Source organism: Antechinus flavipes, chromosome 1 (genome assembly GCF_016432865.1).
Source record: "Antechinus flavipes isolate AdamAnt ecotype Samford, QLD, Australia chromosome 1, AdamAnt_v2, whole genome shotgun sequence".
In the NCBI taxonomy this organism is placed as follows: Eukaryota; Metazoa; Chordata; class Mammalia; order Dasyuromorphia; family Dasyuridae; genus Antechinus; species Antechinus flavipes.
The window spans coordinates 243,365,868-243,389,597 of record NC_067398.1 but is presented as its reverse complement, the minus strand read 5'-3'; the positions used below and the strand labels follow the sequence as shown (position 1 = coordinate 243,389,597).

The 23,730-nt window shown below is 34.6% G+C and overlaps 1 protein-coding gene across 1 annotated transcript in view; it reads right to left on the bottom strand.

Annotated features, from left to right (window-relative positions):
- The window catches only part of GABBR2 (gamma-aminobutyric acid type B receptor subunit 2), a 780,032-nt gene that overhangs the window by 289,729 nt on the left and 466,573 nt on the right, over positions 1-23,730 (bottom strand). Inside the window, exons 4-5 of the mRNA XM_051998595.1 lie at positions 16,869-16,970; positions 5,099-5,164 (exon numbers count right to left, since the gene is read on the bottom strand). Of these exons, the coding sequence (XP_051854555.1) occupies positions 5,099-5,164; positions 16,869-16,970 (168 nt within the window). The remainder of the gene's footprint in view (positions 1-5,098; positions 5,165-16,868; positions 16,971-23,730) is intronic.

Here is a 23,730-nt window from a genome sequence, read left to right as displayed (position 1 = left end):
CTCTGGGAAAGAAAGAAAATTCCTGGGAGAAAATGAGAATTCCTTAGCATTGTATTTGGGAAATTTAAATGGATAGGCTTTTACTGTCTTGGGAAGCAAGAGGATTTCACTACATTCTTGTGGTCTCAGAATACCTAGGAAGATACTAGTGGGGAATGGAAAGGAATAAGACATCTCTGACTTGGAAAGAAAACTGAATAAGGAAGTAGCAGCCGGTATCTATATATTAAGAGCAAAAGGCTGATGCTTGAGAAATTGAGACCAAACTGAATTTGGTGATTTTAAAGAGAAGAAGCAATAAAACTTCAGAATTAGAAGGAACCTTAGGCCTCAATGGTCCAATCTTTTGTCCAATCTCCTCTGTTCCACCTCTGGCTGATTGTCTTTCAGTCTCTTGAACACTTGAATCTTTAGGCAACATGTTCCCTCAGTGGTCCAATGATTTGGTATTATGAATATTGAATAATATGAGGTAGGTAAAACATTTTGCAAAACTCAGAGCATTATGTAACTATCAGAAATTATTACTTTGCTTGAAACAGTTTCCTTTCAATAACATAGACAATTTATAGCAGCAAATGACTATAGTAATCTTGTGTTTGAGAAGTGTTAAGATTTAAGTTTTGAGGATAAGAATTTATTATTATTTTATAAAATTGTTGAGAAAGCTGGAAAGCACTCTAACAGAAATTGGGCATAGATCACTATTTTATACCATTTATTAAGATGAGGTAAAATGGAGATATGACTAGATGTAAAAGGAGATATCACAAGTAAGTTAGAAGAAGATGCAATATATTGGATAGGTGAATAATTTATGAACAAACAAGAAATAGCAATATGAGGTAGAAATGGATAATTTCTATTACAGAGTCAAGGTTAACTGAAAGAGAAATTAACATTTTTCACTTAATTAACCTATAATATTACTTTTTACTAAACCTTCCTAGACATAAACATTAACCAATATTATTAAACATATATAAAACAATATACAATGAAAGCAAAAGCTAAAGAAATAGATATACCTTTAAAAATAAATTTTTTAGTAATATAATAACATACTTATCTAATCTGAGTTTTATGTTCTAGCTTGAGTTGATGGTTTCCATAAACTCATCCTGACTCTTTTATCTTAGCATTAAATCTTTCTACAATGTATACATTGGTCTTTTAGGCTTTAGATGACTCTAGTGACAAAAACACTTAGCAGTAGGTTTTCTCATTTGCCAATGGCTTCCTTCTGTCACAATCTCCCAACCACAAGTGGTCTGTAAGTGCTGCAATTTAGGGAACCATTTCTGTGAGGGCCCTTTTCAAGAGCTTGATTTTGAATTTATTCTTTATACGATTTCACAGTTTTCTTTTTAAAGATTTTTTTCTAACAGAATCCAGAAAAGTAGAATAAAAAAATGCTTGTTCAAGATTAAGGAGATATCGATATTATTTGCAATTCTGTCCCCCCACTTTTTTTTTTAGCTCTGTCACCCCGGGTGACACTGATCTTCTCTGAACCAGATTTTCCTTATTTATAAAATGGGAATAGTAATACTTGCTCTGTCTCACTTTACAAAGCTATTGTGAGACTCGAATGAAATACTGAAAGTGCTCTTTAAAATGTAAAAACTGCCGAAACTTTGTGGTATTATTGATCTCTGTGTTGGCACTGTGACCTCTCTCTTTTTTTTTTCAGCGATCAGAAAGGAGGATTTTTTTCCCTTCTATTTTCTTCAAGAAGAAAGAAAACTCTTTCCCTTTCAACTTTAGTTCTTTGCCCTTTGAAGCCAGGGTCTGTGTTCTCAAGATTTGTATTAAATCCTCCTTTAGCAACTGAGAAACATAGAGATTTATCTAAAATTTATTTGTGGCACAGCTAAGTTATAAAAATTTTAAGGATCCAGAAAGTAACATTTAAAAACCATATTTTTACAAAACTTATACAAAGTTTTAGAATCTGGTTGTAAAGTGTTTTTTTTTTTTTCCCCTCACTGCTGGAGTTTATTAATTAATGAAATTCAGTTGATTTAATAAATATAAACCAATTGATTTGTTCTTTTAAAATTGTGGTAATAATGTTCATTCCCAGGTTAACATACTTATGTAGTTGTCAAGGACAATTTATTAAAAGATAACATTTAGCTCTTAAATTGCTGAAATGACACTGCAACCATCCTGAAAAAGCAAGAATTCTATATTTTTGTTTAAGGTGAGATATTGGAATCATAGACTTTCTTTTTCTTTTGCTGAGGCAATTAGGATTTAGTGACTTGTTCAAGGTCACACAGATAGGAAGTGTTAAGTATCTAAGGTCGCATTTGAGCTCTGGTCCTCCAGGGCTTGTGCTCTATCCACTGCACCACCTAGCTGACCTAGAATCATAGACTTTCAAAAGAGATCTAAATAGTCATCTAGTTCCATGTCTTATTGGGAAATAGGTTAAAAATCCTTCCTAAATAACAATATTTTTTACCAGGAAAATAAATTGAATGTCATCAGCTAACTTAACAAATGCCACTTTTTCTTTAAGTCCTTAGTTAGAAGATAGCATGTGTTCATAGATTTATTGGATTGATGTCAGGGTTATTCTGACCTGTCTTCCTTATTTCCTATACCCAATTCTATGGAACAGACTTGGGGCTTTGGAGTCACATGTCTCAACACTACCTCAACGCTCTGATGATCAGAAAAATTTTTGAGATGTCAGAGTTTGAGGGGATGAGATTTACTTTAAGGACTTGCAATATATTACATTTTACATTGAAACAGCATAGCTTTGGGAAGAATAGGGACAGAGATTGGGACCAGACCCGTGATTTCATTGAAACAGGGCAAACTCAGATAGAACCATACAAAAGGACCCCTGTGGATTACATTTTAACTTTGAAAACCACATAGAAACATTATTTATGTTCTATTGAATTTTCATTTATTTTGTTACCTTTTTTCCAATTGTATTTTAATCTGCTTTGGACTAGTTTGGGAATATTGTGCCCTGTGGACTCTTGACTACTTTGTTATAGGGAACTATTTAAGGATGAGAAGAAACGTTGCTTTTGAAATATGGTGCTTAGGACAGAACACAAATTTCAAAATAGTGTTTGATCAATATCTTATCACTCTTCTACTCAATGTTACACTTCAAATAATGCAGCTTAATATTTCATTAGCTTTTTTTTTAGTATTCACACCCTAGTTCCCATTTTTGTTATATTTTTGGTCAGTTAAACACACACTAGCTTTTTACTGTTAAATGAATTCTCATTCTGTGTATATACAGTTAATTTTTGAGTCAAAAGAAAAAAAAAACTAGTTTTTATCCTTGTTAAGTTCATCTTATAGGTTTAGTTAATCATTTTAATTTCAAGATTAAAAAAAATAATGCTGTTATATAACATAAAAGGTGTCTTTTCCAGATTTATGTTAAATGCACATTTAGCAAGCAAGCCTTTATCAAGGTCATCTAATATGCTTCTGTACCTGTTTGTCATTGCAGGTTTTAAAAAAGTATCTTCTATTTTGTTGGGTTATCAATTGTTTATATCTAAAATAACATGACTTATATTTCTTTTCTTTTTTCTCCACACTCAAATGTTCTCTACTGTGAATTTACCTTCAAGTTTTTGGATTTTCATTTGTTCCTTTTCAAAGCATACTATTGCTCTTCCTTGTATTCTATTAGATCCATTTCCCTTGAAAATGAATACTTTTGCAGGAACATTGATATTTAATCTAAATCCCTAATTTTCTCCCATCCCTTTCAAATTCCATTCCCTATTATGGTGGGTTCCTTTTCATTTATAATCTTTTATTTGTTTGTTTTTCAGGGTCATACAGCTAGTAAGTGTTAAGTGTCTGGGGCCAAATTTGAACTCAGATCCTCATGACTTTAGGGCCAGTACTCTATCTACTGCACCATCTAGCTGCCCCTTCACTTACAATCTTACATTTCTCCTCTCTATATCACACCTATTGTCCCTTATGGTTTCTAGTTATCTTTCCCTATTCCTTATAACATTTTCTTGCTCAGGTTAGCAATTTTCCTGCCAAAAATTTCTGTTCTATTTTTTGTGAGCCATGTAGCTTTGATTATGTCATGGAAGTTCTTATCTGATAAAAATTCTGAAGAAAACTGAGCTTACATACTAGCGCCTTAACAAAGAAAACTTGTACCATAGTGAACACTTTTCACTAGAAAGTACTGTGAACTCATTTTCCCTTTCATTCACAGAGAATTGTAAAAAGTCTCTTACTTCATATGAGATTTAAGTTCAGAAGGCTTCACTCTTATTTTATGCAATAAGGTGATAACTTTATTTCTGAGTAAGTTTTGTAGAATTATGATGATGAGATATTTTCTTCCCTTTCCCTGCTTTCCCTACAGCCATTTCCCCAAGTCAATTCCCCAATGAACTCTAGTCTTATTTTAGTCTGTTCTGCCTTTTTCAGGCTTTTGTGAGAGTTTGATTATCTACCTCGTTCTAGATTAATGTAGATATGAAGAATGAGGAAATACTAGAAGAGAATAGCAAAAATGATTAAAGAATTAAAAAATAAATTGAGTCAATAAAAGTAGCTTTAATATCTATTGCATTTTTAATCATGTATAGGGTAGTAGAAAGTCAAATTAAAGAAGTTTGACTTTTTAAAAAATCATGGATAAATAGGAGGTGAGAATGGGAGTGGTCTAATGAAAACATGTAGTACTTAAAAGATTATTCTTAAAGAAGATGGTGATGAATACTTGGTTTCCATCGACTGAGGAAAATCATGATGACTCAAGCTTAGTATTAGGGGGTGGAATGCAAATTCATACTAATTAAGCATCATTTAACAGTTGGGACTGATTAATCCAGAAATGGATCCCCATGATTACAATAATCTGACACTTGGTTTTATTACTTTTAGGAAATTTAAATATCTAATAAAATACGCTAATAATGTTTCCTTGGTACTAATGCTTTTGCTTCCTGAGTAATCCAAGTTTTCTGTCAGTTTGATTGTCATACAGATCCCAGGACAGAGCCCTTCTCATGTCCTTCAGTTTACAAATCAAAGTTTTGTCAATTTCCTCAAGCATACAAATTAAATGATTACTTACGCAACAGAATACTTTTGCTGCCATATTCTGATCAAACTGGCCAAGAATTATCCGAACGTCATTACTCTGTGGACAAAAGGACACATATGTGAAAGAGAGTGGGGACTGTCATTATAACCACATGAATATCAAATCTTTATATTAAACATGTACAAAACCAGGGTCCCTGCAAACATTCTTCCCAATTGTAAAAGGTCAGGTGAACTGAGAACATCTATCTTGGCTCATCCCAGATTCTTTTGGCCCTTTTCTTGGCGGGTTTGAATGCTACAACCTATTTCATAATAATAGATTTTTTATCTCTTAGTCCTAGATGAAACAGCTTAATTTTTTCTTGGGCATCTTTCCTGACCCCACTTTCTGAAGAAATTCTTTTATTTTTTCCTTTTTCTTTCTTCCTCCATTTATTTTAATGATGAATGTATAAATAATACTGTATTCAACTTTTGGAGTTAATTAGTGGCTTGTAGTAAACAAAGATAGGCTTATGTATTCCTTCACTCCCTTCCATAACTCTTCCTTCCCCTTTTCTCTCTTTTCTATTCCTATAGATGGATATGTCACTTTTCATTTGTTTTCTTTCTCCTTGTCATATTTCTTTCTATTTCTAACAGCTTTTGTTTCTGACCCCTTCCAATGTTTTCTATTGTATCAACTTCCCAATTGAAGCATAATTAGGACAAAGTAAGTGTGCTTTAAGCACCTTCTCTTCCTGTGCCTTTATCCTTGTTCAATTAGATGTATTCCTTTACCAGTTTCTCTATGTCTCCGTCCTTCCTCCTTCTTTCTCTCTCTATTTGTGCATATTCCACTCTCCTTTGCTCATTTTGAGTTCCTTATTAGTTCCTAATTCCTTAACAATATCATGCATTTATATAGTGCTTAATTTTCAATTATTTTCATGCACATTTTCGTTGTTTAAAATTTTAAAAAAATATTCTGAATTTCAGAAACTCTAAATAAAATGGGCACTTCTATGGTCATAGTTGAAACAGAAAAAGAGTGCTGTACGTTTTCATGTATATTAGTATACTTTATCCTCCCAACAATCCTATGGGATAGTCAGGCAGACAGTTAATAGCCTCATTTTACAATTATAGAATTTGAGAATCAGAATGAAGTACGTTGTCTAAGGACACACAGCTAGTTTGTGTTTGAAGCCTTCTAACTTCCGATCCAATATTTTGTCTCCTATACTACCCTCCCAGCCAGCACTGGAATCCATCATTCCAAAAAATCTCTTGGAACGTCTGAATAGGAACCAAAGTTATCTCATGCATTAGGAAGAGTTCGTTTTAAAAACCTTCTTTTAAAGATATATTTTATATTCCTTCATAGTTGGAAAGTGCTAAGTGGAAACTCATTTTACATGTTCAAATAATTTAATAATATAAAAAGGAACTAAAATTTCAAAATCATCTTTGGGTAGTGCAAACTGGGAAGAAAATGACTCTAAAATGATTTTTTAAAATCTTAATGGAGAACCCAGAGAGGCGTTTCTTTGTTATCTCCACGACTGTAATGCTGTAAAATATTTCAAGCCATTTCCATTTTTCATTACCATATATCATATCTTATGCAGTACTGTATCATCGTGATTTCAGTAATGCCCCATTAAGTTTTTCGTTCCTTTTAGATCTTCTTTGCTGTCAATAATGATTCTTACTGAACTATTGTAAATAGCCCTATTAGCTTAGAAAACTTAATACTCATAGCAATTCCCAAATTGATTTGTCCATGTAATCTTTTGGGGCTCAGGATCTATTGACAAAATTCATTAATTCTAGTCCAGGCACTTGGGGAGCATGGAATTGCTTTCAGATAAAAAAGGGTAGAAACATTTTAGAGCGAAATAGAAGAAACTTCAACTTATTTTCTTGCCCTTTCACAGTGTGACATTTTGTAAATTTTTTTTGATACATAGACTGAGCAGAATCGGCAATTTTTATAGCCATAGCAAGTTGTAGGAAGTGTGTTTGGTAACAGGCACTTATGGATCTCCACATGATGGCTTCTGAGATGAGAGGGGGGGGTATTATGAAGGTAGGCCAGGGAGAAATTAACTTGGTGTGCAGCCAGGAAAGGGTGCTTCCTGTTTGAATTAATCATTCTTGCTTATTAGGTGCTAAGCTTTGTATTTCTATCTTATGAAAGGTTGTAAATGCTCTAAATTTCAGTACAAAGCTCTGGTTGCACAGTCTGAGTTATGACATTTCATATATAGTTTTACTCTCTCCAAAAATATTACTCTGGTGCCTTCTGGAAGTGACATTGTATCTTTTTCAATTAATAGTATTCCCTCCCACCAATTACATGTAAAGATAGTTTTCAACATCTACTTTTATAAGATTTTAATTTCCAATTTCCCCCTCTCCTTCTCATCCCCAAGATGACAAATAATTTGATATAAGTTATATACATGTATAATCATATTAAACATATTTCGACATTAGTCATGTTGTCAAAAAAAAAAAAAAGGAATCTGAATCAAAGGAAAAAAAAAAGAAAAAAAGGTAAAAACAATACTCTCAGATTTGCATAGTTCTTTTTCTGGATGTGGATAGCATTTTCCATGATGAATCTTTTGGAATTATCTTAGATCACTGTATTGATAAGAGCTTATTCTATCAAAGCTGAGCATTGCACATCATTGTTGTTACTATATATAGTGTTCTCCTTGTTCTGCTCTCTTCACTCAGTGGCAATCCATGTAAGTCTTCCCAGCTTTTTCTGAAATCTGCCTGCTCTTCATTTCTTATAGTATAATAGTGTTCCATTACTTTCATATACCACAACTTGTTTGGCCATTCCCCAATTGATGGGAATCCCCTAGATTTCCAGTTCTCTGCCACCAGAAAAAGAGCTGCTATAAACATTTTTGTACATGGGTGCACTTTCCTTTTTATGATCTCTTTGGGATATAGACCCAGTAGTGATGTAACTGGCTATTTTAATATATTAAAAATCTTGCAGATCCTACCAAACTGCAAAGGCTTTCTCATCAAAATCTTGTGAAGATCATTTATTAAGGCATAGAGGTACTGTGATTCACATTAGTAGAACGGGTATCTACAGTGATGGAGGAAAAATCTTTAATTATTTAAGTACATAATTTAATCTGGATTATTTTAGAAAAAAATATTGCTGGTGTTTAAATATTCTCAGAAGACACTACATAGAATACCAAGGGTCTGTAGAACACATTTTGGGAAATGCTGTTCTAATGTAGGTCTTTTTTTTTTTTTTTTTTTGTTGAGACAGTTGGAGTAAAGTAACTTGCTTAGGCCCACACAGCTCATAAGTGTTAAGTGTCTGAGGCCAGATTGTAACTCAGGTCCTCCTAATTCCAGGCCCGATGCTCTATCCACTGCACTATCTAACTGCCTATAATCTAGATCTTTATATTTTTAACACATTATCTATAGGTTGACTGATAACTAAAAACATTGAACTGAGTCAGTGAATGATTGGGCATTTTTGTTTTGGTTATTATTTCATTTACCCCAATAGCTAAGTTATATGGAAAATTTTGTTTCATTTGGCGGCAAGATGGAGTAGTATATGGAGTGCCAGTTGTGGAAATAGGAAAATTTCAGACATTTAGGCTGTGGGATCTTATGCAAGTCACTTGATCTCTCTGGATTTTATTTTCCTCATCTAAAATCCCTCTCAACTTTAAATCTACGATTCTCTAATTATTAGTGATTCACTATTTTTCTTGTTAGGGAATTCACTTTAATTTAATTAAAGAAATTCTATGATATTCTATCATATGTCTGTAATACTAAGAAAACTAGTGAGCAGTTGGAAAAGACAGAAAAATGAAGGAAGACTTTGATCTCAAGTAGTTTATAATATAATTAAACCTCTCTTTGGTACAGGTAGGTCACAAAGTGTATACAACGCCAGACCTAGAGTCAAGATTAAATCTTGAATTCAAATCCAGCCTCAGTCATTTATTTGCTGTGTGACCCTGGACAAGTCATTGAATCTTATTTGCTATTGTTTCTTCATCTGTAAAATGGGTTGGAGAAGGAAAAGGAACACCACTCTAATATCTTTGCCAAGAAAATGGAGCCAGTTGGACATGACTGAACAACAACAATCACAATAACAAATCTCTCCTATTCCAACCTGTTTCCATATATTAGTGCCTGTCCTTTGCAAAGTACTTTGCATTTACTGCCTGTGTAGGTGCTCTGTTTCACTAGTAGAATGTAAGCTTCCTGAGGACAGAAATTTTCCTGTATTCTTATCACATATCTTTATATGCTGTAGTCACACTAATATTTGTTGGACAGCTAAGTAGTAAGGGATAGAGCACCGGCCCTAGAGTCAAGAGGACCTGAATTCCCATCAGTATTTGTTGAGTTGAGTTGACTATTGCCTAAAGAATGAGAGGTTCTTTTACATGGGCTGTCCCTCCTAAATGCTCTTCCTTCTTACCTCTGCCCCTTGGAAGACTTAGTCAGGCATTGTTTCAAGTGTTTTACAGTTGAGGAATTTGAAAAGTTAAGAGAGAGGTTACATGGTTTGCCATTTTATTCTTCAGCTTTTGTGTGTGTGTGTGTGTGTGTGTGTGTGTGTGTGTGTGTGTGTTAAATGATTTGCCCAGAGTCACACAGATAGTAAGTATCTGAGGCCAAATTTGACTTGTCTTTCTGATTCCAGGCTCAAAGCTCCACGCAATCAGGCACTTCAGGTGCCTTTAATGGATGTATATATGTGTGCACATATGTGTTTTATCTATAGGTTTGCACACATATGTCTATACAGGACACACAATTGCATACCAACTGATGCATCTACAAATTGAAATTTCAAAATAGTAAAGACAAAAGATTGGTTAAAGTTTCTAAGTTGCTTCACTTTTGACTTTCTTGATGAGTTGTTATCCAAAGCATGTGTCTCTCCTTTCATCTAACTCTTGAGAAAATTAAATGAAAAATAAAAAAACCCAACCCAATGAGGATTAAGAAATAACAATTCATGGTAATTCATGGTAATCCCACAGTCTGGCAAGGGATTCAAGGTCTATTTACATTTCTAAATAACAAGTACACAGGCCAGATATGACATTCAAAATGTGCAGGTGAGAATTCAGAATAAAGGCCACATGGATAGAGAATAAAAGTAGGTCTTGCAAATTTTGAAGGCAAATGCCTTACAATGTCACCCAAATGCCTACTATGACTAAAATAAGAATAACAGCTGGAAAGCAGCATGACATAGTGGAGCAAAGACTGGATTGAGGAGTCATTTTCTAGCTTTACCCTATCATCTGGCTGCCAAATGATTTCTAAAGCAGTCAGACAATCAGGTAGTCAGTCAGTTGGTCAGTCTTGTAATCAATTAGATAGGCAGATAGTTAGTCATATTGTGAGTTAATCAGTTAAGTAGTCAGTCAATCAGATAATCAGTTATTCAGGCATGTAGACAGCCAGGTAGTCAAGTAGTCAGAGAGTCAGTTAGTCAATCAATCAGTCATGTAATCAGTTGGTTAGTCAGGTGGCCAATCAGTCAGATATTCCTTTGCTCAAGGAGCCCACCTGATTGTGTCTTTCTTCTAATATAAAATATAGACACTTTGCTGGTATTTAAAGCTCTTTCAATAAGTTCTGAATCTGTCTTTCTACAATGATTTCACAGTCCTCATCCTCAGTGGGGTGTAGTAGGTAGAGAGATGATCTTGAAAACAGAAAATCTGGGTTCAAGCTCTGCCTCTGAGACATTCTGACTATGGGACTCTGGTCAGTCACATTCCCTCCATGTTCCAGGCCAGTGGTGTCAAGCTCAAATAGAAACGAAACTATTAATGTGAACATAAGAATTCCTGCCGGGGGGGGGGGGGGGGGAGGAGGGAGGGAGGGGAAAAAATGAAACATAAGCGAGTAAGGGATAATGTTGTAAAAAATTACCCTGGCATGGATTCTGTCAATACAAAGTTATTATTAAATAAAATAAAATTTAAAAAAAAAAAAGAATCCCTGCCAGCTGCATATTAACTTAATTTTTAAAAATGTGATATTATCTATTTTTACTGTGTTTTAATTTCTTTTATTCAGCATTTCCCAATTGCATTTTAATCTGGTTCAGCAGCATTTGGGAATGGAGTGTTATGGGCTGCAAGTGGGGCCCTGGATTGGTACCTTTGCTCTAGGGAACTTTCTAGGCCTATTAATTGGAAAAAAGGTGCTGACCTGGGCTGGTAGCAGCTGTTTCCTCACCCAGGGATTCTCAGATCTAATGAAATCAGAAGTCCAGTCCCTAGTGCTCTCTCTTCTGTGCTCTACATTCCACTCATGTGGCTTATTCACTATTTCCATCTCCCATTGAGGTGGCACAATGGATAGAGCTCTGGGCCGAGTTCAAATCTGGTTTCAGACACTTCTTAGCTATGTTATTTCTTAACCTTTATTGTAAAATGGGGAAAATGATAGCATCCACTTCCTATGGCTGTTGGGAAGATCAACTGTGATAACAGCATCAGGCACATAGCAGATGCTTAATAAATGCTTGTTCCCATCCCTTTCCATGTCTATGCTTTTACCCAGTCTGTCCTTTACACTATAGAACACCCTATCTTCTTCATTTCCTTTCCTGATTTCTCTGTCCCATCCCCCAATTACTTCTTTATTTACTTATCAGTGCACTTGTGGTTTCCTCCATTACTAAGCCCATTGAAGGATGCATTTTTTCAGTTTTGGATTTCCAGCACCTAGGACAGGGCCAGGAGCATAGTTTGCTCTTAATAAATGTTTATTGAATAACATTGAAGACCTGAGTTTTACTCATAATCCTCGCACTTTCTTGGTATTTGGCTGTGGACAAATTACTTTATTTCTTTGAACTTCCATTTCCTTATCTGTATATTGCAGATATTATTACTTAAAACTTGCAGGACTGTGATGAGGTATGTGCTTTGTAAACCTTAAAATGCTTATGAAATGTTTATAAGAAAAGATAATCATAATCTGTCCATCCCAGCCTTCATTCTCCCTGTGACAATAGTACTTTAGGACATATTGTGGAAGACCACATTTATCTCCCTTAAATATTAGATTCCAAGATTGGAGACTTACCATAGCCCTTGTTTTCCTTGGAAACCCATTATGGTCCTGCTGTTTATGAATTAGCCTTTGGAAAAATCCCAACACTACCCTATATTTATTGTGCATCTTATCTCTCAGGGTAATGTGTTTATAATTTCTCTGTGCTTTAGTTTTCTAATCAGTAAAATGGGGATGGCAATAATACCAACTTTAGGTTCTATATTTTCAACTGCATAGTAGATATCTTCACCTATGTGTCCCATTACAACATCAAGCTTTACATGTCTGAAACTAAACTGCTATTCTCCCCTTCTAAAAACCTCAGAATCACTTTTTACTTCTCTTTCAACCATAATATCCAAGTAAAACCAAGGACTATCAAATTTATATTGATTATCTCTTTCAAGATCGCCTGAGTTCAAATCCTGCTCCATAAAATATATGTATTTGCTAGTTCTGTGACTCTGGGCAAATCACATCAGCTCTTTCTGCCTCAGTTTTCACATCTATAAAATGGAAATAATGATAGTACCTGTCTCTAAGATTGTTAGGATAAAAATAACTTTTGTAAAGTACTTTGCAAATTCTAAAATATTATATAAATGCTAACTATTAGAGATAGAAAGAAACTCAGAATTTATCAGATTGAGAAACTGAAACCCAGAGAATATCTATTTTAGAGTCTCCTGGAGAATTAGAGGCAGGTCTTGCCCTTCATACTATATTGTAGATAATTCTTGAGGATGGGGTCTGAGCTTTATTTACCCTTGAATCTTCCTCAGTGCCAGGCCTAAGATCTGAAAAAAAAAAAAAACCTTTTCCTCCTACTTGGGAATGGATCCTTTAAATAGGTTCATAGGAAGCAGCAGCATACCTTGGATCTGGCTCTGAGGCATTTAAAGTTTTACAAGCCTCAGTATGAAATGGAGGGGAGTTTAAAGGGTCTGGGCTCTATTTCACACTGAGACTCTTTAAAAATTAAATCTCCCAGATGTCTGCTCAGGCCCCAGTGGTGCAGGAAGCTCTTTAAAGAACCAATCATGGAGCAAGCATGTAGGGAGCATGCAGTAGGGAGATGGTGTTAGCATAACTGTCCCTAACTTCCTCTCTCCCTGCACCTCCCCACCCCCACCATGTGCTTTGCAAAGTTGTTCTCCAGGCCTAAAGGCCCTCATTCAGCAGCACTTATTATGGAGTCTCTGAGTCAATTGAATGGACATTGGAGATAGGGATGGGGGCTGAGTAGAAGGGGAAGAAATGTGTGTGTGTGTGTGTGTGTGTGTGTGTGTGTGTGTGTATGATTATATTATTGCCAAGATCTACAGTTGATTTGCATAAGGTATAACTGAGGAAGAAAAGATATAGAAAAACCAATGTGAAGTGGGGAGGGAGAGAGGGAAGCCCAAAGAGAAATTGCTAATTTCTAAGTAAGAGGAATAGGTGGATGGTGAGAGATGTAAAAGGACCAATCTGAGTTATTGGATCAGAAATGATCCAAATGTTGGATACAACAGTTTGCTGATCATGAAACTGAAAAAGAACCTAATAAGACCTATGTCCCAAGTTTATTATGAGAATCAAATGAGATAATATTTGCAAAACACTCAGAGAACTATATAGAAATGCTAGGTATTATTATTAATAATATTGGAACTACTGTAAGTCAATTGGGCTTGGAAATTTGGGAATCATTTTTGACATCTTTTACTTTTTTACCTCCAGCCCTACCTCCATGTTCAGTCTAAGGTCCTTTTCTCTTATCCCCACATCTAATCAGTTAATGAGGCCTGTTGAAATATCTGTCTTGTCTGTCCCCTATGTTCCATTTATATTCCAGTCCAGGATCATATCATCTTCAGGGAAGTCACAATCTATTAAAGATTAAAACTGCACTAAGACTTTTGGGACACCCTATATATTTAGGTACAAGTAACTTCTTAGATCTTTCCCTAAAGTCAGATTTTTTTTTCAGGGATGTGTAGGGCTGTCATTTAGGGCTGAATAGAAAGATTAGATACTTGAATGAAGAGGAGTCCCATATGCCCTCCATAGGGCATAAGAAATAAAATTTTTGTGGCACAAAAGAAATTTATATACCTTTATGATTTTGTAAAAACAACAACAACAACAACAACAACAAAAAGACCTTCTTTTCTTCTTTTATGCTACTTCCCTTGGTGATTTCATAATCCATGGATTTAATTACCATCTCTATGCTGATGATGCTCAGATCTGCCTCTCCTGATCCAAACTCTGATAACCTACAATTTCCCATCTCCAACTGCCTTTCAGACATCCTGAATTGGATGTCTGATAGACATTAAAACTCAATATATCTAAAACAGAACTCATTTTTTCCCCCTAAACCCATTTCCTGTCTCTCTTTTCCTCCTTCTCTCTCCCTTTCCCATTACTGTAGAGGATAACTCCATCTTCCAGGTCCTTCAGGCTCACAACCTAGAGTCATCCTGGACTTCATTTCCAAGTTGTTGCCAAGGTCTGTTGATCTCACATTTGCAACACTTCTGTATGATCTCTTTTCTCCTCTTGACACTGTTACTCCTCTAGAGCAAGACCTCATTATCTCATGTCTTTATTATTGCTTTAGTTTACTAGTGGATCTGTCTGCCTCAATTGGTCCTTCATTCAGTCACTAAAGTGATTTCCCCAAAGTGCAGGTATTGTGTTCTCTCTCCAAACCATCTCCATTCAATAAACTTTAGGCACCTAATTGCTTCCAGGATCAAATACAAAATTCTCTTTTTGTCATTCAAAGCCCTTAATAACCTAGCCCATTTCTGTCTTTCCAGTTTTCTTACACCTTCTCCCCAACATATACTCTTCCATCTAATGAGATCAACTTTCTGGCATGGAGGAATAAGACACTCCATCTCTCTTGTCAGAACATTCTCTTTGGCTGTCCCCAGTGCCTGGGAAACATTTTGTCCTTTACTCTGCCTACTGATGTCCCTGGCTTCCTTTAAATCCCAATTTAAATCTTAACTTTTACAGGAAGCCTTCTTAATTCTAATGCCTGTTTGCTTAGAATATATTTGTTTGCATGTTATTTCCCATATTAGGTTGAGTCCCTTTAAGGGAAGGGTCTGTCTTTTACCTTTTTTTTTTTTTTTTTTGGTATTCCCAGCACTTAGCACAGAGTCTGAAACACATTAGGTACTTAATAAATGTTTATTGGTAGATTGATTGATAGAATGGAATGGTCACTCAGAATAGAGAAGTGTGATGGAGAGCATAAATGTCAAATACATAGTCAGTGAAACTCCCTTTTGGGTCCAGAATCAGATTAAAATGTAATTGGAAATGTTTAACAAAATAAAAAATACAAATGCAATAAGGAAATAAAAATACAACAGATAATAAAATTTTGTTTTTTTAGGTCAATATAAGACCCCTCAGGATCTGTTTCTATTTGATAATAGTGGTATCACAAATATGGTGCTGATACCTAAACCACGAAAAATGAAACCAGGGAAAGAAAATCATAGACCAATTTCCCTAATGAATATTGATGCAAAAATCTTAAATAAAACATTAGTAAAGAGATTATAGCAATTTATCACTAGGATGATACACTATGACCAAGTAGGATTTATATGCAGGACTGGTTTAATAGCAGGAAAACTATTAGCATAATTGATTATATCAATAACCAAACTAACAGAAATCATACGATTATATCTCAATAGATGCAGAAAGAGCATTTGACAACATCCAAAACCCTAGTGTTAAAAACATTAGAGATCATAGGAATAAATGGAGTTTTCCCTAAAATGACAAGTAGTATTTATCTAAAACCATCAGCATGCATCATATGTAATAGGGATAAATTAGAAGCATTTCCAGTTAGATCAGGGGTGAGACAAGGTTGCTCATTATTACCATTATTACTCTATGTTGTATTAGGAATGTTAGCTTTAGCAATAAGAGAAGAAAAAGAAATTGAAGAAATTAGAGTAGGTAATGAGGAAAAAATTATCATTCTTTGAAGATGATATGATGACATACTTAGAGAATCTTAGAAAATCAACTAAAAAATTACTAGAAACAATTAACAACTTTAGCAAAGTTTCTGGATACACAATAAATCCACACAAATCATTGGCATTTCTATATATAACAGAAAATGATGGTGTCAGACCTAAAATTAGGATATCTGGGTTTGAATCTCAGCTCCAATATTTCCTAGTCATGGAGCATGGGGGACATGTCCCCTTTCTTTGAGATTCAGTTTCCTTATCTATAAAATGGGGACAGCACTATTTATTCCACTGCCATGTATGAATGTTTTTTAGGAAAGTGTTGTACAAAGCTTAAAATATTATGGAAATATGACATACTATTATTTGGAATCAGAAGATCTGAGAACTATTGTTTGCTAGCTATGTGATCTTGGACAAATTACTTTACTTTTCTGGTCTTATTTCATCTATGACATAAGGATGATAAAATTTGCCTATAGTGTCCTTATGAGGGTCAAATAGAATGATACATTTTAAAGCACTTTATGTACCACAAAACATTATTCAAATGTAAATATCATCATCAGCAGCATGGTCTAGATAAATAAATCTATAATTTATTCTGTGATGGAATTAAAGAAAATATAATTTTAATCACAATCACCTGGCTGATTAAGAATATGATTCATAGAAGTCATGATTATCTCTTTAGTTGGAGGGTAAAACATCTTCACATACCTTAAGTTTTTTCACACTATTGCAGGGATCATTCGAGAAGCTTGCTGTGTCTGAAATTTCAATACCTTCACCATACAGGACACCAGTGAGATCATTTCTTACCTGTCAGCAAAAGAGAGAATTGGGAAATAGAGATTGGTAACCAATGAGAGGAAAGCTGATGGAGCACACCATCTCCCTGGGAAACTATTCGAATATACAAGATGATTAATGTGTCAATTTCCATGTACAACTTGAAAAAAGTGTTTTTCTTCATTATAATTGACATAGAATAGCAAAATATATTACTCTTTTCCTTTCGAATAGCGAATGGATCTTGTTTTGCATAATTGCTTAATTATTGTCTATGACAATTTATTTCCTTTGTAGAGAAGTAATGACGGCATTCATTTATGTAAGCTATCAAGGATGTCCTTCACAGAAAAGAGAGTGACAACACAGAATATGTGTAAGCTATATAAGGAATAGAGTTTTTGAAAATGCAGAAAAATATGTCTTTATAAAGCACGGATTTTTTAAAAAAATAAAAAAAACTAAAAGTATTTACAAAGTACTGTATTTATTTTTTTCCCTTAGATTTTGAGAAAATTTAAGAACAATTTCTTGTATAACAAATCAATAAGTATTAAATGCTTATTATATAATAGGGTTTTAGGGACATAAATACAAAAGCAGAATAATCCCTGTCCTCCAAGAGATTACAGTCTATTGATAATGTACTACATAAATTCCCCATGTGAATTAACATTATATTTATGTTCCACTTCATAATTTTACATATGAAGAAACAACTTTCTGACAGGGATCTGGCCCTAGACTGGGAAGAGACTTAATTCTCTCCCTATAGGACTGGAGTTTATAGGAAAAATTTTTGATCTTAAAAAAAAGCTAAGTAGTGATTATTAGAGGATTTAATAAGTAATAAGGTATTCATTCTATTTTGGGGACTGACAGTTGTTGTAGGTCCTATCCAACAATGGTATACTATTAGCCAGCTAGCATTTATATAATGCTTTAAAGTTTATAAAATGCTTTACAAATATTATCTCATTTTATCTTCAGACCCACCTTGGGAAGTAGGTGCTGTTATTACCTTCATTTTATAGATAGGGAAATTGAAGCAGACTTGCCCAGTATTGCATAGTTGAGGTCAGTTTTGAATTTAAGTCTTCCTGACTCCAAGCTGAGTACTTTATCCACTGTTCCACCTAGTTGCCTGACAGCATTGGACCAGGGTTCAGAAAGTTCTGAGTTTGAATCCCATCTCAGATACTTATTTTATGAAACCCTCAGTAAGACATTTAATCTCTGCTTTCCTCAGTCTCCTCATATGTAAAATAGAGATAATAGCTCCTAGTTCATAAGGTTGTTGTTAGGATTCAATGAAATCCCATCTATGTAATATTTTGTAAACTTAAAGTGCCTTGTAAATTCCCAAAGTTCTTGGTTCTACTTTCTCCTAGCTATATGATTTTAGACAAATGAGTAAAAGTCTTGGGGCCCTGTTTATTTTCATAGACAAAGGAGGGAATGAAAGGAAGAAGGAATGAAGGAAAGAGGGAAAGAAGGAAGGAGGAAAGGAAGGAAGTAAGGAAGAAGGGAAGAAGGAAAGAGGGAAAGAAAAAGGGAAGGAAAGGGAAAAAGGAAGAGAGAAGGAAGGAGGGAAAGAAGGAAAGGGGTAATGAAGGAGGGAATGAAGGAGGAAAGGAAGGAAGGAAAGGGAAAGAAAAAAGAAAGGACAAAGGGAAGGAAAGAGAGAAGGAAGGAAGGATGGAGGGGACAACAGTATATGTCTTGTTTACCAGAGAGTTATTCTCTGAGGATAAAATAGGATAATTTATGTAAATGCATTTCACATACTACTTTTTCCAATGGTAAAGAGGTTGATGGTGGAGGGAGGAGAGGGGAGTTAAGAGAGGAACCTGCTTTGCCAGGTTTTTTAAAAGCAAGCAGAAGAGAGAAAGACTAAGATTAATTAGGGGAAATCTCATGGTTATCTTTTGGAACACTGAGTATATAACCTAGCTCTGGCCAACTGTTTTCTTGGACTTTCCTTATCTTTTGTTTAGTGGCAACTTGACTTTAACTTCAATTTCAACTTTAACTTTAACTGGGTTAACTAATGCTAAGCCAGTGATTAAATAAAAGATGGAGGAAAGGGATCCTGGAGAAATTGCAGGAAATCAGAAGGGAGCTAGAGTTAACTTGGATATCCAGATTATAATTGAGAGTGAGGATGAAGAAGGGAGGATTGAAGATCTTTTGAAAGAAGAGATTATCTAGTAGGGAGCAGGTTTGAGAACCCAGCCTGCCTCATTATTTCCTTCCTGTTATCTAGAACTTAATTTTTTAAACTTCTTTTCCTTTTTTGTTATTATTTATTATTATCATATTACTATGATTTGAAGAAAATTCACCTTTTTTTTTTAGTTTTACCAAAAGAATAAGGACAAAGTACTTTGTAAATCTATGTAAAGTCTATTTAAAAATAGACTTGTTTTTTTCCTTCATTGGAGAAAGTAAATGTTTCCCCAGTGCCTAGTACATTTATTTATTTATTTATTTATTTTTGCTGAGGCAATTGGGGTTAAGTGACTTGCCCAGAGTCACACAGCTAGGAATTGTTAAATGTCTAAGGCTACAATGGAACTAGGGTCCTCTTGACTTCAGGGCTAGTGCGCTATCCACTGTGAGACCTAGTTGTTCCCACTTAATATAGTAATTAATACACAACAAAAGCTCAATATATATTTATTGAATGGATAAATGAATGTCTGGGATACAAAGAGAGGAGAGAGAGCAGGCTTTGTCTTCCTTCCTTAGACCACCTAGTATATATACAAACCTAAGTTCCAATCTGGTCCTTTTTTTTCCCCTTGGACTAAATGTATTTCTTATCCTGGAAGCTGTTTTAAGTCATTATATTACACTAATCTAAAGTCCCCTTCTTTCTTAACCTTCTCACTGTCGCTCTCCCCTGACTCTGCCATAATTCAATTTTATCTTCCTCTGTTACAAACTGTAAGATCCTTGAGTGCTGGTGTTGTCTTCTGCTTCTATTTGTAACTGAAATGCTTAATGCATTAAACACTTAAATATTTGTTGACTGAATCACTGATTCTCTCTCCTTTGTTTCTCTCTCAAAAATACACAGATACCTCTTGAAACCTTCATTTGCTTAAAATCGTTCCCTAAAAATAATACTTTTCTTTTTTTTTTAAATTTTTATTTAATAATTACTTTATATTGACAGAATCCATGCCAGGGTAATTTTTTTTTTTACAACATTATCTTTTGCACTCGTTTCTGTTCCAATTTTTTTCCCCCTCCCTCCCTCCATCCCCTCCCCTAGATGGCAAGCAGTCCTTTATATGTTGGATATGTTGCAGTATATGCTAGATACAATATATGTTTGCAGAACCGAACAGTTCTCTTGTTGCATAGGGAGAATTGGATTCAGAAGGTATAAATAACCCGGGAAGAAAAACAAAAATGCAGATAGTTCACATTCGTTTCCCAGTGTTCTTTCTTTGGGTGTAGCTGCTTTTGTCCGTCATTTATCAATTGAAACTCAGGTCTCTTTGTCAAAGAAATCCACTTCCATCAAAATATGTCCTCATACAATATCGTTGTCGAAGTGTATAATGATCTCCTGGTTCTGCTCATTTCACTTAGCATCAGTTCATAATACTTTTCTTTAAAATTTTTTTCTTTATATCTTTTGTTTTTATATTACTTTAATTTTTAAATTCATCTCTGTCTCTTCTTACTTAGCAAAGATTTTTTTTTGGAATAAGGAACAATAAAAGAGAGACAAAAGAAACAGTTTATAAAAAACTAACCAATATATTAATAAAATCTAATAGCATATCCAAGGATCTATATACATAGCCACCCACTTCTAAGAAAAAAAGGAGAACAAAAATACATTTTTTCTTTTTTTTGGGGGGGGAACGAGTTTCTTCTTATGATTACTCAAGATTCAACTTTTTTTCTTTTCTCTCTTACTTTTTTTTTTTTTTTTGTTCTTCCATTTACATTGTCATAATCATTGTGTATGTTTTCCTGGTTCTGGTTACTTTATTTGTATCAGTTCATAGAAGTTTTCTGGTGCTTTTCTTCTTACTTCTGTTAAATATTTTCCAATTACATCTAAACATTTTTTAAAAACACTTTAACAATTTTTTGAATTCCAAATTCTCCCTCTCTTGCTCTTCCTCTACCCTTTGAGAAGGCAAATAATATGATATCAGTTATACATGTGAGTCACACAAAACATTTCCATATTAGCCAAAAGAAAATGTGCAAAAATTCCAAGAAAAATAAAGTTTTATTTTTTAATTTAAAAAAGGCATGCTTCAATCTGTACTCAGTTATCATCCTCACTTTCTTCTCTATAGTCATTAAAGTCCAGGAGCAAGACATCAGGAAACTAAGTTTAGAAAATAATTTGCCTAAGGTTACAGTGCTAGTAAATATCAAAGCTTCTGGTTCAGCAAAATTTAACCTCCCTTATTAAATTGCAAGTTTGTTGGTGGTAGGATTGCTATCATTTTTTCATTCTCAACTCAGTACCTTTGCAAATGATAGCTGTTTAACACATGGTGATTGAATTGAAAATGTCTTGACTCATTAGCTTGTGGATAATCACATTGCCATCTTTAAATTATGCATTATGAGACAATTTGACTCCCAGTAAGAATATCAGGCATGATTTCCCTCCTCCCCCCACCTTAGTGTCTTTGTTATAATTCTGTGGTTGCTAATCATCTGACTACATTGTCATTCTTTGTACCTTAAAGACATATCATAGATACCAAATCTTGTTGGTGAAGTTGGCTAGCTGGCACTTCAAGAATGAGTTTAGGGAATATTCCTTTGAAAGCCAGCATGTACAGTTTGGACTTTATTCTATGGGAAAACCAGTTCTCTCCAGTCTATCAGCAGACTACTTATCTGCCTGCCTATCTGTCTATCATTGTTATCCTTTATAAAAGGAGAAACCCATGAGTTCCACATACAGAAGCACACAATCTTTTGAAGAACCTGAACTCTAGGGTAGGAACTACACACACACACACACACACACACACACACACACACACACACATTTGACCTTTGTAGCCCTCAGTTCTTAACACTGTGTATTTTGCAAACCATTTTTAATACATCTAAGTGAATACATCTCATACATCTGTGAAATACAGAGTGGATCAGAGAGTACTGGATTCTTTTTCCTTTCTCTTTACTGAGAAAGGGGTGGGGATAGAATTGAATCCTTTTTTCTCCTATCTTCTCTGGGATGTTGGTTTAGAGAGTGATCTTGCTATCCTTTCCCTATCACCTTATTCTCCTGAGATCTAATCAGTCATACTACATCACAACAATTAACTCCCCTTTTAGCCAGGGTGCTCTTAATAAGTGTTTGTTTCAATAAATATGTAAATATACTTAGTTCCTATTAGAATAGAATGCTAAAGCTAAAGAAGAACTTAGAGTCTTATATTTTGAGTTCCTGTTCAACTTAGACATTCTGTTTTTGTTGTAATTACAAAATTTAGAATTGGAAGGTGAGTAACCAGAGGAGTCTGCTGGTCCATTCTTCTAGGATTATCTCCCATTATGATTCTGAAAAGTAAGTGTTAGATTGTAGAACTGGATGCTGAAACTCTTCATCAAACTAGCTTTAAATTCTACTTCTCTCATACTGTGCAGGTTCTTCTGGTAGATTTTTAGGAATCTTTTTTAACCTCCAGTCCACAGTCCTTGACCCCATTGCCCCACTAGTGAGGAGAAGAGTGTCATCAGTGGCAGACTAAAAATTCTATATAAACTGGGACCCTCAATGATTCTGTGCCTTCAACTGGAGAATACATCCCATTATCATCTAAGAGAAATCTATAACTATAGACACATTTGTTTATTTTCCCATCTACAATTCATAAATATTTTACAAGAATAAGTTATATATGCACTAAGGGCACACATGAGAAAGCTATGAGAAGGGAAAAGGCTTTTGCAAGTGATATGCTTTTCATTCACACAGTTGAAAGGTGTAGGGAGCACAGGAACACACTATGCTTAATTTTAGTTGATAAAAAAGCAATTGATTTAGTAGAATAAAATGTTGCTTCCATTAAATTGTTGCCCATATCTATATCAATAGCTCAAACTATTTTAGGAGATCTAATAAAGAAAATTTTGTTTGAAGACCTTTTGATGGTTAAAGCATAAAACAAAGATGCATATGTGCAAAGGTGTCATGGAGGATGTTTAATACAGAGTTCAAATGGAAGAGAGAATCTCTACAGGTGGTGAGGTCTGCCAGATGTTCCTGTTTGTGGATGACATTTTGCTGATAATATTAAGCTTCAGAACACTGCTGAGTCTCTTAAATGAGATTCATTATAACTCAAGAGAAAAGTTTTAGTAGAGAGATTGAGATGGAAGTTATAATATATGGTATTAAAGGAGAAATGGATGTGGAGTAAATGAAGATGGCAAATAGATGTAAATTTTTTTTCTTTTTGAGAAGTTTTGCAGTGGAAAGAAAAGAAAGCTAAAGAAAGAATCAAGGACTTTTCCAAAGGTGGCTGTAGAGGAGAAGAGGAGATAAAGTGAGCTTAAAGAAAGAGAGAAAGAGCTTACATTGTAAAAATAAGGAATAGGCATGAGAACAAGGATTTTATCCTATTATTTGATCTGGAGATAGGAATCAGCTTCAGGAATTAATATCTCACAGAGTGGAAATTTTCCTCTGCTGACTGGAGGAAAGGATAAAAAAAGTGAAGTGAAGAGGGTAGATCAGGAATCTCCTACCAGATGGCCTCTATCTTCTCAGTAAAGTAGGAGGCAAAGCCAT